At 45.2% G+C, this 17408-nt stretch overlaps 2 protein-coding genes across 8 annotated transcripts in view; one reads left to right on the top strand and one right to left on the bottom strand.

Annotated features, from left to right (window-relative positions):
- Positions 1 to 2: 2 nt before the first annotated feature.
- On the top strand, positions 3 to 3197 carry LOC135391694 (calcium-binding protein P-like). Of its 2 annotated transcripts, none has more exons than XM_064622045.1 (4): positions 3 to 129; positions 818 to 994; positions 1803 to 2032; positions 2836 to 3197. In XM_064622045.1, the coding sequence occupies exons 2-4, from the start codon at positions 818 to 820 to the stop codon at positions 2936 to 2938; spliced, it is 510 nt and encodes a 169-aa protein (XP_064478115.1). In that variant the 5' UTR covers positions 3 to 129; the 3' UTR covers positions 2939 to 3197. The 2 variants fall into 2 exon arrangements, with proteins under 2 accessions (XP_064478115.1, XP_064478116.1); XM_064622046.1 differs by lacking the exon at positions 3 to 129 and adding an exon at positions 230 to 365.
- Positions 3198 to 7816: 4619 nt separating this feature from the next.
- Positions 7817 to 17408, bottom strand: part of LOC135391691 (CCR4-NOT transcription complex subunit 3-like) — a 37116-nt gene continuing 27524 nt past the window's right edge. For all 6 annotated transcript variants that reach the window (XM_064622040.1, XM_064622043.1, XM_064622038.1 and 3 more), the window contains 6 exons: positions 17072 to 17293; positions 16557 to 16677; positions 16159 to 16414; positions 15941 to 16070; positions 12185 to 12310; positions 7817 to 10265 (listed from right to left, as the gene is read on the bottom strand). In XM_064622040.1, coding sequence (XP_064478110.1) covers positions 10167 to 10265; positions 12185 to 12310; positions 15941 to 16070; positions 16159 to 16414; positions 16557 to 16677; positions 17072 to 17293 — 954 coding nt within the window. In that variant the 3' untranslated portion in view covers positions 7817 to 10166. The remainder of the gene's footprint in view (positions 10266 to 12184; positions 12311 to 15940; positions 16071 to 16158; positions 16415 to 16556; positions 16678 to 17071; positions 17294 to 17408) is intronic.

The raw sequence follows: 17408 nt of genomic DNA, 5'->3' as shown, positions 1-17408 counted from the left end.
GCAGCGCCCCACAAAACAGGTGGTGCGCTCTAGTGGTATCTATGGGTGGTCGTTCTGGCGATTGGTAACAAAACATGCTGTGATGTTAACTGTGATTAATTTGGACATCGCACTTAACTAACAACCACGGTAAGCCCGCCACTTTATGTTGTATTTCTCGCACGTTGACACTCCACTTGTCTTGATACACAAAGGAAGCAAATACGGCGTATTTAGCCTTGTTATCAAGATCACATACACAAGCACCAAACGTCGAAAGACCGAACCGCGTATCAGGAAAATTTGCAAAATGATTCAGTGACATTGAGTTTGCTTGTTCTGAGGAAGCTGCTGTCGCGTGACTTGGCGAGGAAATAATACAAAAGGTTTGCAATACTCTCTTCGTTTGGACTATGGACTTCACTTCTCTCGATCGATTCATCAGTGCATAGGCTCTCTTGTATCGTAAGAAACACTTAACAGAACGACGTCTGCTATTTTGTATAGTTTGATCGGAGAATATGCTTCAGTCGAGCTGGTATGGCATGTCATTCCAGTTGTATTACACTAAGTGTATGCAATAAACACTTGCGCAAACACGGCGCTGCACAAGAGAATGTCCAAGGCCACAAAGCGTGAGACAGGTGATGATGAGTATTCAGGGGAACAACTTTATCACCGCGTGCCAGTGACACTTATACGTGACTGCTTTATGTGATGTCACCTGATGTGTTTGCGCGTATGGTATAAGAGCCAGGTGACATAGAATTGCTGAGTCACCAAAGACAATATTCAGCGAACACGATCACCAGTAAAATGAATCGAAACATCCTTCCAGATGGCATACCCACAGGGACCATATGAGCCTCCTCCACCTTACAATCCCACAGCAGAGAACGTCCCACAAGGTCCAGGCTGGGGCCCACAACCACCTAATGCACCTCCAGCAGTTCCAGGTTGGGCTCCACCACAAGTCCCCCACCAGGGCGCAGCGGTGTTTAATCCAGATGCTCAGGTAATGGTTAAACCTAGGCCTCCATATATTCTGCCAGGCCAGAAAGCTCCTAAGAAAAAGCTGTGCTGTGCTTAGCTCACTTACTTGCCACATTGGCACTGTCTACATTACGCCAAAAAAGCTATTAGGTAGCGTTAGATCCACCACGAGAAAGGTTAGAGTGTTCCATTCTCCTCCAATTCAAATACTAGCCGTCGGCCGATCCGTTCTGTACCAGTGCATGATATTAGGAGCGACACTAACCGTCAAATGGTGCACATAGCTGTCATCACGCTTTTTCTATTTTATGCACGTATGAGAATTCTGATATCCAAGTAATTGTTAGAATCGAATACTTCAAAATGTGTGCTATAAACTAATATTTTATTGCTTTTAGAAATATTATCACATTTTACGCTTCCCACCATCTGACACTTTCACTCCACCTTTCTAGGCCATGTAGCGATTGTCATTGCAGTCGGTAAACGAGGTTTGTCAAGTTTTAAGTGGGAGAATTCATGAAACTTTCAGGCCCTGAAAGCATAAGTCAAAGTCCTTACTTACCATTATTGCTAATTCTGCAGCTCAGAGGTTGGCAGATAACAAAATCATGTTTAGTACAGAACATGAGAAATTGATGTTCTGAGGCTGGGGAACACATAGAAAGGACAAATACATACAAAGCCTCAAAGACTTCCATCCTTCATCATGTTTAGTACTGTCTAGCTGCATGTAAAATTGATAAAAGATAATATGCATGATGGAAACAAACTGCTATTTTCCATGAAAAGGTTTGACTGACACTTTGTTGTCATTATGCCTTTTACAGAACTACGTGAAACAAGGATCAACATACTATGCTGCAGGTGCCAACCCTGGACAAGGGGTGTATTACCCTCCTCCAACACAGCCCCCTGCCCCTGCTGGTGGGTACTACCCGCAGCAACAGGGCTACGGTGCACCTATGCCTCCACAAGGCGGGTACTACCCTGGACAGCCTGTGACGACAGCTCCTGGGTACTATGGAGCAGCGGGTTACCCCATGGGGGCCACAACTACGTAGGTGTCACACGATTCTTCTCCCGAAGTTTTCTAGCGGAACGAACGTTTCAAGGCTCCATTATAGGTGTACTTCTGTTGCTTCAAAACGTCACATGTTGCAAAGCGGTGATATGACTGGCACGTGCTTGTTCTTACACTACACTCATATTTTTGTACAACAGGTGGTTCTGTAGACATGTGCTTAGTGTAAGTAGTACATCTTGGGACAAAAGTTTACGGAACACTGGGGTGTTGCATTTCTCTGTTGGAGGGACACCTTAGCAGGAGTCCACTCAGGAGTGGACACACATGCCGAGATGGATAGACTAGCCGGTCACCCGTTTCTTGTTCAATCTCTTCCTGATATCTAGCACAGGGCCGTTCTGATGAAGAAATATGCTAGTGCAGTGTTCCGTAAACTTTTTTCCCAAACTACATCACTGCTGGACATTTTTAAATATATGCATGCTTTGCACACGACTGTTAATGTTTGAGCGAAACATTGAGGCGGGAAACAGTGACGCTGACTGAAAACTGAACACTAATGCTTATGATGCTGGATCAGCACCATATAGACGAAGTAAATCTCAGTCAATAACCAGATAAAATTGTGTAAAATGTTTCAGATTTTCAAAAATTACATATCATACATACTTTAATCTCGTGTGTGTACCGCTTTACCCATTATCGCTGGCATCACTTCTGAATGACAGTTTTTTATGCCGTGTAGTACAGCCTAGTGTTGTTATTCATGCACAGTGCGGCAAAAATGCCAGCATTCTCTGTGGGTGTGTTATCGACATATCTTAAATCTCTTCCAGCGTCGTACACGAGCGTCAAAATGACAACCGTTGTGACGACCTCACCAAATGCTGCCTGGGAACCTGCTGTCTCACTTGGCTGTGCTGCTGGCTCACTGACTGAAGGCCATTGGGGGTCGCACGTCACTACCTACTCTGCTTCTATCACCGCCGCAGCCACTTTGCAGGAACAAAGAAACTGAGTCGGAAGATCTGTCAACCAATCGAGGCTTCTATTTTTTGATGCGGACTCTCTTCCCCCACTCCGTATTTCTCGGGTCGTGCCATTGTTTTTCCATTTGTGGCCACGTCGCTAGAGATGTTCAAACTTGTCCCGGATTGTGTTGTGTTCATAGAACCAGTATTAAATTCTTAGCTGCACAGTTTCCGTTTCTCTGCTCTAGTAAGGCACGTACAGTCATTGACCGACGTTTCGGACTCTAAAAATTCGGACTTTCCAATTTTTCGGACAAAAGTGGCGGCTCCATCACATGCCCTATAAAATAACGTATTTTTTCTTCCAATATTTTGGACCATTCCCTAGAACAGCTATATTTTTGTGTACACATTTCACCAGAAGGTTGCTTATTCCTTAGGACCTCCCATTTCCCGAAATGCCAGGAGAGCTGGAGAGCACTGAGCTTCAGAGCCCGATATTTTGGACTGCTTTTCGGAGGGATGATGTGTATCTGTACGAAGGTAGAGCTTTTGTGTATGTGCACTGAACTAGCCTGCCTTCAAGAGAGGGCATGCTTCAAGGGTTGAATTTTGAATTTGCTCCCAGATAACTGATGATAAAATTGTTTGTAAAGTTCTTGACTTGCCAGCAGAAGGGTCGGGCAACAACGGCAGCGACAAGGATGTTCAAGCGCGGTGATCAACGTGGTTGTTAATGTCTACAGTGAGAGTGCTACACTATGAGAGATTTACTACGATGCGTTGTTTTGCGTGTGTGCAGCGAGACTGACATGCATAGAGTTTTTTTATGTCAATAGGGACTTTAGAAACAAAGTGGATTTCTGCCGACGAGTAAAAATTGTGACTGATTCAGCCAGCGACTGTACAATTATTGTGTACTGAAACTCTGCTGGGCTGTCCAGTCATGCATGCAAGTATATTAGAGCCTCGCATTTTAGGGTTAAACTCCATAAAACTTATTTTTACTCCCCGATCTGCATCATAGTCACTTGGGGAAACAAACATGCAGAAGTGCGAATTCAGGCACCTGCCAACTATAAGTGGCACACATTCAGAGCATCTGGCCAACATTTTTCACCCCAAAATCTGTTTTTCCACTGAACATTGCCACTTTTACATCTCTTAAAACAAAACCAGATTTCCAATACCACATTAAACCCCAAAACACAAGCGCCTCACACAATGTTGGTGTACTTGTGCTTCAAATACGGTCACTGCTCAGTTTCTTGCACAACTTATTCACCACCTATCTCTGTAGACTTTTGTCACAATTTTCGGTAGCGTCATCCGCATGCGAGACAGATACAGTATTCATTCTAACTCCATGCGTCTTGCTGGCATGGTCATCTGAATTCCTGTAACCTAGCCACTACTGGTGACACAGGCATCAGCATGTTCCACATAAATGGTCTGCTTCTCGACAGCAGGACGTCACAATCTGCTCCTTCGACGACAAACCTTTCATGCTCTTCACAGTCGCCCATCCAGGAATACGTGCCACGAAGAGGTTAATATCAGCCTATTATGTATGATCAGGCAAGAACTGCAGTTACAGACTACACAGTGCATTACCTGCAAACGCACCATATACACCGTCACACCCAAACTCCACAAGGAAAATTTGGGAAAAGCCAAGTTTGCATTCTCCCTCTTCACCAAACCTATGTCTGCTGCTTGGCACAAAGTGTACCAGAAGAACCGTTCACCATCTTTATGCCAACAACTTTGTAGAACGGCCCCATTGTCAACTCGAGCAATTTCAACCTGCGAAACATCATATATGTACAGTGATGTAATCTGGAGCAAATTTTGGAGCATCGGAATTAGGCATGTGTGAATAATGATTTTAAAACTGAAGGGAAAGCAAGTACAAAGCAAATACTTATAAAACCAAAGCGAATAGTTTTATAACCAGACTGGACACACATGCAGCATATGCAAGGATGTAAACATGTGTACACCATGTAGCATGACAAGTATCAGCTCAACCTACATGTCACTTTGTCACAAACTGTCTCTGCTATCAATTTTCTTACTGCATGTACAGGTGATATAATATACAGTATTTATATGGATTAGTGACCACTTTGTTATATGCCCTCTTGCACAGTTTTCGGCCTTTGGAGCCCACTATTTGGTTTCTGGAACTATTCAAATTTATTTGGTTTGGAAGAAACATTGATTCCATTTGAAATTGGAAATCGAATTCCATATTCAGAAATCAAATCAAACATGTCATTATTTGCTACAATATTCAAAACATTTGAATATTTGCACATGTCCAATCGAAATACGGATTTAGGAGCACTTTGGAACACCCAAATATTAACTTTCGGGGTACTTTTGTAGCAGTACCACCAAGCCTTAGCTTGGTTTCTCGTAATCTCAAACGTTGCAATCTTCCTTCCAGCAGCTGGAAAATGCTGTGCAGCAATTGCTGCTTTGCATAAAATTTTGTGCACGATTCATGGAAGCACACAAACACACGTGTAGATCTCTAATTATGAAGGGAGGAGGGTAATTGTAGGATGGTGCTGCACGCCACAAAGTTTTGTGTCAACATGTGCTTATGTTTGGTTATGGTGCCTACATTGCCAGTGCGGAGAAAACAAACTCGCGTGAGAACAGACGGCATATCGTAAATGGTTCACATGAATTTCCAGATTTTCTGGTGGAACAAAGCCACACGTGATCAATGTACCTATGTGCGTGTACGTATACATACGTAAATAACGTGCAGCACTGGTGCAAAGAGGAATGCCGTATTTTGCAAACATGTTTTTCTGACGCCCTAAAATTGCTGCCTGCAATTCCTTGCAACTCGTTTTGGAGCAGCTTGGTGCAACGTTGCAAGTTTTTATCAGGGTGACATAAAAAATCCAGTTTGGCGCAGGAGCAGAATCACTGGTCATAGTTTTGAGATCATCCACGAGTCGATGACATCGCCACAATCACCTTAGTGCACCACAGTGCACCTTATCATTCTCCACCCCTCATTGGAACACTGCGAGTTGATATGGTAAGAAGGCACAAAGAGACATTGGAGAAGCGATGTTTCCAGGTCGATGACAGATTGTGCACAAGAACAAGAACAATAAAGAACAATATGACAAACAATAAAAACAATTGTTTTAATGACGACAATGACTCGGGTGTTGCATCACAACAGACGATACTGTACCCTGTTGCTAGACGTGGTGAAAATATGATACTCCAAACTGCAAGAACCCAGGACCTACATTGTCTATAAATGCGAGGAGTGCTCTTAGGGGCAGTGCGTTAGTGAGCATGGACTGAATAATTGTGTCATAGTAAAAGGTCGCCCTGAAAGCGTCAACAATGGAGGAGGACTTGCTCTTGATTTTCGTCACCCCAGTGTCGGCAGCTGAGCGATCCCACCCGTCACAAGCGTAGACTTAGCTGACCAGTGAAGGCAGTGCCGAGCTGCATGTCGTGAATAAAAAGTGGCGTCTTAAACAGACATATTACACGGCATCCAGATATTCACATTTAGGTCAACTCCAGCAAGCATGGGACGCCGAAGGAATGTCAGTTGCCAAAGTACCACGCCATTCATTTGGGCTGGTTCCACGGTGGAATCAAAGAAGATTGCACCCGGCACGCTGATCAGCAGGGTGTGACAATGCCCTGGACCACAGAGCAGCTGTTGGAGCAGTGGCACGGATGTAGCTTCAAAGACGTTGAGCACCCAGCGATGTTACCTGTTCTTCGATGAGACGTCTGATCTTCATGGAGGAAAGCGACAGTGACAAAATCGTAGATGCCATCCTCCCAACTTCTGGAAAAGTCACTGGGCTATTTTTCCGTGAGCACTGAACCGCTCATGCAGTAGTTCTGAGGCTTCTATCAGAGTGAATACAGTGGAAAGTTATACTTGCGCCATCGGGTATATCAAAGACGCATAAAGGTGACACTACAGGTGAATTTTTTTAGTGAAAATGGTGCTGCCCCATTTTACCTTTTTCACCAAGGGTGCAACAAAAATGACTGAAAGTATTCTGTGGTGCCTCCACCCCTTGGCCTGATAAGAATGCGAGAGTGCAAGTTCGTGCAGTCTGCTGCGTCGTCTGCCATGTTGGACTGCAGTTCATAAGTTGTTTGTACACGGTCGCTACGAGAGCATGCACTGCCTGGTCGTGCTTCAGCTGGTTAATACAGACTCGGAAGAGGCATAAACTGCAGTTTGTCACTCGGGAAATGGTTCCGGTACGCATCACGAAAGCATCGCACAGATCTAAACCAATACAAGCGCATGTTTAATTTGCCACCTTGCCTGGTTAATCTCAGCAATGTTTGAATATCCACTATTTTAGCTGAAGACAACAAAACGTCAGCAAAAAGCTACGTGCAAGAAGAAACTTCACTAACTACTGGGATCACATGAAGATCGACAGTGCATACTTCGTCATCCTCGACGATGGCTTTCCCATTTTCATGAAGACATAGAATATGTGTGCACTTCCCACTGCCACGTTGCTATGTGTGTCATCTGCTCATTCTGCCCTGTACCCTTGCACTTACCCTACAGACGGTGTAGAGGTTGTAGGGTACGGCGCAGAAACGGAGCAATATGCACCATAAAATGGAAGTGAAAGTGCAGGGCTGTACGTTGCTCTCTCCAAAAAGAATGCAAAGGTGCTGCCTTCTTACACAGGGTACACGAGGTACCAGGAGCACAGGCAAAAAGAATGCACCTCTTATGTACATACAAAGCATTGAAACCTGGTGGTACACTGGTAAAACAGTGAAACAAAGTCGTGTCAAAGGAATCACTGAAAACTCGTTCACGAACGAAAGTTTTTATTTTTGCTTTTTCACGTAGAGGGACTTTTAAAGTCCAGGATTGGGAACTTCCCCTTCTTAGAATATTTACAATGCCTTTGCGAGATCTCCACGCTGCATTTCTTTCCTACCACCCATTTCCAGCAGACGGCTTGTCTGATACTTTCGAATTGATTAAGCAACAATAAAAACAATAATAAACAAGGGTCACGAATATGCAACCACTGCTGTGACAGAACAATGTTTTCCCTGCAATGTCTCAAATATGTACGCTTGTGTCCAGTCTCATTGCAAAGATTCCGTTGTCTGCTGCTTCGTAAGTTCGTGCGTGCATGCAGGCGCCTTCTGAGACCCGGGCCACATGTTTGCTTCCCTCCCTGCCATAAAAGGGGGGAGCCATCACCGAAAGGACGTGCTTGAACAATACCTTAGACATTTCTACACGCCAGAAAAAGAATAACTTAATCAGAGTGGGACATAGTTCCTCGTCGTCTTTTAATACTGTTCAGCTCACAGAATTCGTAAGCCGCGTACAACTAAAAAAAAAAAAAAAAGATTGCGACAGTACTCCCCAAGCTTGCGGAATATCGCACCGTCTGTCCTAATTTCAATATTGCCCCCATGCTGAAGACTAGTTGCACTGACAGCTCCCGTCGGAACTTGCGTACCGAGGTAGAACGGATGCGCGGAAGTGGGCATGTTGGGCAGCAGCAAGACGGTCGCGTCGAGGATGCTCGGCTCGGTCCAAAACTCTTTTTTGGCAGTTTTATTTTCGGGCGGTCCTAATCTCACAGAGGGGTCCAACGGAAGCGCAGACGAAAATCGAGGGGCGGCAACGGCGCTAGCATGCCCATTGGACGGCAAGTGGAACACTTTGTTGGCTTTCGTGACACAAAAATACAACATAAGACAAAAGTACGGAACGAAGCACCACATATTGCAAAATGGACATGGGAAACAAACAAACAAACAGAAAAGCAAGTCTACAGACGCACCAGTGACCCGTTACGAGAAGCAGACGACGGCGCTCGTCGTCTGCTGGAATAAGCCGCCTACTCCGAGGAATTTTGTTTCGGCAAAAAAAAGAAAAGAAAAAAAAAGAGAAAGACTACACACGAGTCGCCAGCCCAAACATCGTCAACAAATATACATGAGTGACAATGAACAGAATAGCATGAAAAACAAAATAAACGGGTTTTGATCACCGTCGTTCGTGTGCCGTGCATTAGCTGCCAATCAAAACCTGCACGATCAGGTCTCGAGAGCATGGGCTTAGTTTGTCTGTTTTCTTCTCTTAAGTAGGACCGCCAACAAAGCAGGGCAGTGTTTGAGATTTACGTCCGTACCTCCACTTGGTTCAAAAAAAAATTTTTTTCCCCCAGTCTGCTGCCCTCATCGTCGGCACCCCACGCTTGTCGGCGCTTCCGCTACGGCATTCACTCCTTCTGTACATTATATATATAATATATACACACATTTACATGACCATGCACATATTTTACAGACGCGCACCACATCTTTCCCGCCTCCTCTTTCTCGAGGCCATCCTCGAACAACGGTCTTCCTACTGCTACAACGCTTGCCTGTGGACAAACAGGCAGTTGGGCCTAGCTTGCACATCTACTGTACACTTTTCATAGGGATTAAATTTTGCCCGTCCCTCCCCGAGTACCCCTTCCCCTACTACTAGTACTACTTCCCCCCCCAACATCCCAAAAACTTTGCGAACCATTTTTCTTTCGCAGTTATTCTAAACAGAACTCACTCTAGCGTCTCATGCACAGCAAGTCGTTACGAGCAACAACTGTCACAGCTCTGTCAAGGATTGTGCTGAAGACGTCTCAAATCAAATCAAAAAGCGCAGAGCGTGTGCATCGTCCGAAAGCTACTCTGGCATCGTTTCTGCGTCTCGGTCGTCGGACTGCCTTGCAGCGAGGGCGTATCTCTGTATGTACATGTGTGTGTTTTATGTGTAATGCGTTATTTAAAAAACATGGGAAGGCAGCCCGGAGAGACGTGAACGCAGAAGCTCCGCCAAATGGCATATAGGCAGAGCAGACGCTCTGGCAGTGTTCTGTTTTCAAAATCCACTTTTTTCTCTCTGTTCATAGGAACCTTGGAACCTACAAGCCCTCTTGCCCCCCTCCCCGGTGACGAAAACGGCTGCACGTGTTAATTTTGTTTCCTTTTTTTCCAGTATTTTTTTTTTCTTTTCATTCACAAAAGTGCGAGGCGTTGTTGTGTGAAAATTCCAGTGGTTGCCTGGCATAGGGATGTGTGTCCGCGACAGACAAAAGCAACAAACAAACAGCCTGTCCTTCTCTCGGCAGTATGAGAAAAAAAGGTGGCGCTCAGTTCAGATCTCTGTCTTCTAAGTACCTATACTCGAACGTGAAACCTTCTTTGCGCCGTTGACTCCACTTCTCGTAGTCGAAGTAAATGTACGTCCCCTGCGGATGAAGAAAACAAACGGTCAGGGCAAGGAGGGAGACCGACTAACACGATGCCACGCGGGCACTAAAGAAAAATTACATGAAGTGCTCGATGCATTAAGGGAGCACAGGAAGCCACCTCAAATATCTTCTGTTTCTGACACGTTATGGAAAGGAGGTAACTTGACGACAAACACAAAGATTTTCTCTGCACATAATATTTTTCTTAGAAAAACGCACTCGAACATTGCTGCACGCATTCCCACTCGCCTCGCTCTGCAGGGTGAAACGAGGAAGAGGAGGAAAAACGTCACTGGTGACGTCATTACGGTCTCAGGGGAAACTGCGCACCAATCAGAGTCAGTGATTTCCGTGGGCGTGGAGTGTCAGGAAATTTCATGGACAACACTAAAAAACCCACAATGCCCACAACCAGGGTTGTTAAGTAACTGAGTAAAAGTAACAGAGTATGTGTATTAAGATACGTTTTGTGTATCCTGGGTGAAATATGAGATACGTTTTCATGTTAGTTACCTTCTTCAGTAACTTCTACTCTTTTTCAGAGCACTTTTTCTCATAAAAAACAAAACAAAAATGTCATTAACAGGTGGTGCAAACAGAACTTCTCAAGAATTGCTGTTGTTCGTCAAAAGAAAAAAAGTCTAACGGTAATTAGTAACCTGCCTCGAATTCATTACATTGTACTTAATATCACGTGATGTCTGTCCGCCAATCCAGGGCTGACTCCAATTTTGTTCTTTGCGAACGTTGAGGGTTGCCACCTTTCAGTTTCTAAAAGCGTTCAAAATGAATTAGAGCGATAAGTATGAAGAACTGAGAGGTCATGACTTGCATGTGTGATCACACAGTCAAGTTCTACATTGTACTTTGAAACATTGTAGTTATATTTCCCTTTACAGTTACTTTAAGAAGGAAACCATACAGCTGCAATAAGTTTCTGGTTGTTAATGTATGCTATCTGAAGATCTGGGGGATCTAATGAAAATGGTTCATATCTGGGCTGTGCACAGAATTCATAAGAAAGAATGAAAACCATTACACTTTATCACATCATGTGACCCAAGGTAGTCTGCCTGACTAACCGTAATTAGAGCCTGAAGTTTTCGGGAAATATTTTTTTCTAAATTCGGGGGGTAAAAATCGGGTAAATAAACATGTGCACTAAATTCATGTGAATTCGAGTGAAAAAAACTTCCAGTATGCTAAATTCGGGGTGAAATCGGGCTCAGTTACTCAACTAACTGTAGTGGTTTGGTACAAATGGTGGTGTAACTGAAGTTTTCTGCCAAACAAGTAAATTAATGCATTCCTACAGACATCCCAGTGAGGGCAATTTGCCAGGTAAAAATCGGGTTTCACCCTAAAGAGGCAACCTTCAATTCGGGGTGCAAATTCGGGGAAGAATCGGGTAAAACCCTAAAACTTCAGGCTCTAACCGTAATGCAACCAATAACAGCTCGCTACTTCAACCCAATCAATTTAATGGAAAAAGTAACTAAATGTACTGAAAAAATGTTGGAAGCATCTGTAACTGTACTGAGATACTTTTACAAAGTAACTTTAACAACCCTGCCCACAACAGACACAATTGTTTGGTTAGCTTGCAAACTATGTTGAAAGCACTCAGCACTGAACTGATCGACATGAAAGTCAACTTGATATTACTATGTTTCAAAATATGAAACACATTTTCAACCTGTAAACTGCATCTATTTCATTTCATTCACGGAAGTATTGTCCCAATCCAGGTCACTTTAGTGAGTGGGCTGCATATTTGTGGCATCTAATGCCCTTAAAAAAGTGTGTGTGGCACGAGCTTAGCAAATACATACTGGCATTCGAATCTGAATGACATTAGACGATAATGTCAGCCTTCGTACGATGTGGCACGGATATAAATAGGAGGTGCGTGTTACCTGTTCGTATTCGTCCGTTATAGTCTTGGGCTCCTCGTGCCTCTGGAACCACATCATGTATTTCGTGTGGAACCTCCACGATTGCTTCTTTAAGGCCTTGGCTGCCAGGTACTGTGCCTTTGTTCCCTGGAAGAACACAAACAGAAGTTCACCCCTCTAAGCTTTGGTTCTGACAGAATATGTCATTTTCCACAGCTAGTCTGGGTGGCCGTTCCGGGGCCCTGAGAGTAAATGATATTAGGAGACATTCCAATACTTGCTGCCACTGCTACAATACAGTCTACGACCAATTTTTTTGGACTCAATGGGGATTGTGCAAAGGTCCGAAAAATCGAGCCTGCTGCAAAAACGAATTTGACAAAAAATAAAAAATAGTTTATCTAGTTCAGTAGCTGGAAAAACTTTGTTTGTCTCAACATTCTTTCGTTTCCGTGCGATCGTGTGCACTTATACTTCTCCAAAGGATATTTCGTGACTGTGCAACGACGAAAGCACCGCCTGCATCAGTTAAGAGTTCAACGGCCCTACCCTATCTGGCACGTCGTCCCACTATCCATCCAGCACTTGGCCAACGATCTCGCTGTCAGTACGTCCAGCACATAAGTGTTGCCTCTGTGATTAAAGTTCTCAAATGTCGTGGAAGCTGGTATTTTTAAGCCTTCAATACGCACGAAGGATACAGCCAAAAAAGCAACCAGCACCATTTCGTGCAGACTTCAAAAGACTACATCACTTCTGACCAAAATCACTTCCGTTATTGTGGGCCAAGATCGCTACGTATTGCGTCAGCATACACTAGAAGCACTAGCGCCAAAAGGACAGACGAATGACAACCACGGTTGGCAAGCCGAACTGAGCGTGCAGCTTATCTATACCTTCGAGCCAGCAGTTTTATAGCTAGGGTTCCGGATTTTCGAATTTATCCGGAAAAAATCCTCAAAACGTATATGCCGGTGAAATTTTAAGCAATTCAGATTGGAAAACTCCGTATTTGTGGGCTCCAGTAACCGAGAACTCAGGAAGAAAAGGCATGCCTTGATGACTGATGGGATTGTTTCCTTTGGTGTCGAGATTACAGTAGCCGACCAATTTTCCGGACATGACGGTGACTGGAAAAAGGTCAGATTAATACGGCAGTCCGAAAAACCCGATGATCACTAAGTTCAACATTATTTCACCACAGCTGCACCAAAGAAGTCTATATTGTGCCCTATCGCAGCTGGCGCCTGCATGTCATGATATCCGCTTGCATTTGCGTGAGCATCATAGGTTCGTCGCACACATTTGACAATAGCGACAACTCGTACACCATGCCTGCACAAACGAACTCTGGAGAGCTTTCTAAATCCAGGGGTAAAAATTGAGTAAATAAACATGTGTGCTAAATTCATGCTAATTCAGGTTAAAGAACTTCCAGTATGCTAAATTTGGGGGAAAATTGGGCTCAGTTACTCAAACTAACTGTACTGGTTTGGTACAAACGGTGATGTACGTAACTGCATTTGCAGCCAAACAAGTTAACATGCATTCCTACGGACGTCTCAGTGAGGGCAATTTGCTGGGTAAAGATCGGGTTTCGCCGTAAAGAGGCAACCTTCAATTCGGGGACGAATCGGATTAAACCCTAGAACTTCAGGCTCTAAAAATATGATAAAAGATGAAAAACTCCGAACCCTTAGAACACAATAAACTACGAAGAACATCCTCCGAATATGCAAAAAATAAACTCCGACAACCAGGAACACTATTTAAAGTTCACGATGCAGCTCGAGTGGTTCGAGATGGTATCAACGATACAGGTCGTACTGAAAATGGTGGCAACGATTCGCGGTGGTTGCTGGCCGGGCACATGCTTGAGGCGAACCAAGTTCTAAAGAAGTGAGCAACAGGATGTATGGCATCCGAAAGTTTGGGTGCTGTTGCAGATTAATTCTACATGGTGTGTGACCGCCTTGTGCAGGGTGTCCGAATAATCGAGCATGTCCAAAAAGTCAGTCAGCGACTGTAGTTGGAGGCACGTGCTAACAGTATCAGATGACAAACCATACAGGTACACGTAATGCTTGCTGCAATTTATTGCAACCTCGACCTCGAGGCAACTGCAACATGTACGAGTGCGAGACGTAAAAAAAATCATGGCATTTTGTGCCACTGCCGCAGCCATAACTCAACACTCGAAGCAGGAATCAAGCACAATCTAAACTGAGAAAACAGTACAAAAAAAAGGAGACAAATTTGAAATTTTGCAACATTTGCAAAGAAAGTATGTTTCCTCAACAACAAGAGTGCTCGTCCTGTTATCCTGTTTGCACTGCTTACCTGATATGTCAAACCAACTAGCCTAGTTCGCGCGCAAATGTCGGTATCCGAACGGAAGGGTATCGTGAGTGCACCATAGACTTTTTATTCTGATAAAATATGGAGGTTCCTAAGAGAGGTGAAGGAGTAGTTCATGCTCGTGACAACGACTGGTCGGTCGGCTAGCGTGTTCGCCTTCCGATCCCAAAATCGCGGGTCCGAACCCAGCCGAGCACGCCAGCAACTCGGTGGCAGGGTACAAGTTGCTCAGACACGCCGTCTTCAGCGAGGGACGTCAAATACAGGGTGCCATGTGGCGAGCTTTCCTCGCACGTTAAAGAACCCTCAGGTGGGCAAAAGCTGTGGCTTCACTGATGATCTCAGTTGTCTCGCGACAAGTTGGTATTAATTGGTCGGTCAGAAATGGGTTGCTTTAAAATGAAACGTGTCTCGCAAAGTAAAGTCGTACGCTGACAGTGAGCGCTGGAGTTTGTGTCGTCCGTACTATTGTGTGCCCTTTTATTGCTTTTAATATGTCAGTTTTATTTCAGGAGCCGTAAAACAGCATAAAATCAGGCGGCATCAAGTGGAAAGCAAAAAAAAAAAAAAATCAGTGCTTTTCACATTTCAGATTAACAGAAGAGGCTGATCGGCTGTGCAGAATGTACAGTGTTCTCCGGCTCCTGCATTGGTGACTGAATTGGCACTTTGTTAAGTTTGTTTTCAAGGTTTTTCTTCCAGGTTTGACTAAGTGACGATGATGCAAATCGGAGGTAAAAATGGGCTTTACCGGATGTAACCCAAAAAACACAAGGCTCCAAGACATTCTATGTGGCAGGTGCATCCCTGCACTGTCTGCCTGCCTACTTTTTTTTTTTGCTTTTGTTTTGCGGCAAATGGAGAAGTAAAGACGCTTCTACTGCCTCTTGCCTAAAGCCTATATGCTCTGACTAATGGCAAATTTAGGTTGTCATTTCACAACAACACGGCCTAGCGTTCGGAAATTGATTGGAAATTGCTGGGTCAGCACCCACACTGGATCACATGACCGTTGCCATTCGAACATGAGTGCCAAGAATCTAATGGTTTTAGCCACTTGGATCACGTTAGGGACAACGCGATCGTTTGTCTTCGGGTCTCATCGTCTGCTAGCCCACGTGAGTTTCAACGTGTAGGCCAATGTTGGCCCCTTCCACTCTCGCAGTGCAGATGTGACCACACCGGATATAATTGGGCAACCCACTGCATGGTTGTCTCTAGGCCAGGCGAAAAAAAAGTGCTAGCTGGCACATACCTGGCATTCGGAAAGCGCCAAACAAACATGCGAGGTCTGGCAAAAAAAGTTGCCACGAAGTGACCACCCAAATTCGCCATAAGCGTGTCTCGTTGGAACAAAGAGAAATACTGCATCGCCTGCCCGATTGCACGACTTCTTTGCAGGAAGCCAAGCCAACTTACCTCCATGTAATAAAATACAAAAAAGAGCGCCTCGGTGGGGAGCTTTTGAAAGAAGTCCATCGTGTCACAGTGAGGCAAGCTCTGCGGGTAGAAACTCGGAACTATGCACGGACTTCGAGGGGTGTACGGCCTGAAAGACCAGACATTCAAAAGCATTCATGATCTCCATCAAAAGATGGAAACGATAAGACATCCGAGATGAGAGAAGGGGCACGCACCGAAGTCGTTCGGAGTCTGAAGGATGAGGCATGTGCATGGAGGCAGATTCGAGCATGTGCAGGTGGTAGTAGCACTCCTTCGACAGGGGTGCAGAGCCCAGGGGCGCTACCCCTAGTAACGGGGGTATGTGCGCCTCCGCCGTTGCTGGTGGCGTCGGAGCACCAGCTCCCCCTGACTGACCCGACTGTGCCATCATCCCCGTGGGAGCACTTGGGGCTTTAGGCATGCCGTGCGAGGATAAGCTATCAAATAAGCCTGAAACGAGAAGAGTGCAACATGCTTAAGCACGCTGATCCTGCTGGGTGTCGGGTTTTGAAGTATCCCAGCAAAATATGGAATCACAATAAACGCGATGCATAAGAGACACATAGAGAGACGCACATAGTGAGCCCATTACCTCTATCACATGGAGTGTGCGACTGCGTCGGAGGTGGAGACGGTTGAAGATGACTCTCCAAGCCAGCGTTGAGCACCGCCTGCTGGGCAATGGACTTGAGGGAGGACATCGACTCCGACATCTATCGCAAATCATGAAAGGAACAAATCAGAACACACGCGAGCATCAGTAGCAGCGACGGAAACATGTCGGATGCGGGTGCTGGGCAAAAGTTCACGAAACACGCTTCGGCGCATTCCTTCCTCAGGGTGACACCCTAGAAGCGAATGTGACCGTAAGGGCTTAGAGACATGTACCTAGGTAACCCAGTCACATGTTTACAAGTCAGCACAGTACCATTCGCTGCTAGTTTGTCACTCTGAGGAACAAATACACCGAAGCTTGTTTCGTGAACGGTACAAAATGCGTCCAGTGCCGTACAAAGCTGCCCTTCTGCAATCATACAATCGTGAGAGAGGGCCCAGCTTGTAAGTGGCCCGATGAAGTTTGGTTTGTGAAAGGGTAGCGTGGGTTACCTCTCCCCTTCCTTTGTCAGGCAAGGGCCCATTCATGACGAGGGAGGGAGAGCACGGTCGTCCCGGTGCCCCCGTGTTGGCTGCCTGGGCTGCCATGCTGTACAAGGTGGAGGGCGCGTTGCCTCCCACGTCGTTCATGTTGGCCGTGCTATTGGACAACTTTACTTGCGATTGGGAGCCGCATTGCATCAGGCTCTGACCAGACGTCGTGTTGCTGTTGTGCTGCATGTGAGGAAACGAGGGTTGCAATTTCACGAGAATGATCTCCGTTGACGGCACCACGCACAATTTCTAGGCAGAAGAGAGAAGTCAAACGCACCAGACTTTGGCTAGTCCC

The sequence above is a fragment of the Ornithodoros turicata genome, chromosome 4 (genome assembly GCF_037126465.1).
Source record: "Ornithodoros turicata isolate Travis chromosome 4, ASM3712646v1, whole genome shotgun sequence".
Taxonomy (NCBI): Eukaryota; Metazoa; Arthropoda; class Arachnida; order Ixodida; family Argasidae; genus Ornithodoros; species Ornithodoros turicata.
The sequence above is the reverse complement of the archived record's forward strand: the minus strand, read 5'-3'. Positions and strand labels throughout refer to the sequence as shown.

Coding starts and splice junctions, on each gene's coding strand:
- LOC135391694 (XM_064622045.1), top strand. CDS start 818: ATGGCATACCCACAGGGACCATATGAGCCTCCTCCACCTTACAATCCC. Junction 995..1,802: donor TGTTTAATCCAGATGCTCAG/GTAATGGTTAAA, acceptor TGCCTTTTACAG/AACTACGTGAAACAAGGATC. Junction 2,033..2,835: donor CCCATGGGGGCCACAACTAC/GTAGGTGTCACA, acceptor AATCTCTTCCAG/CGTCGTACACGAGCGTCAAA.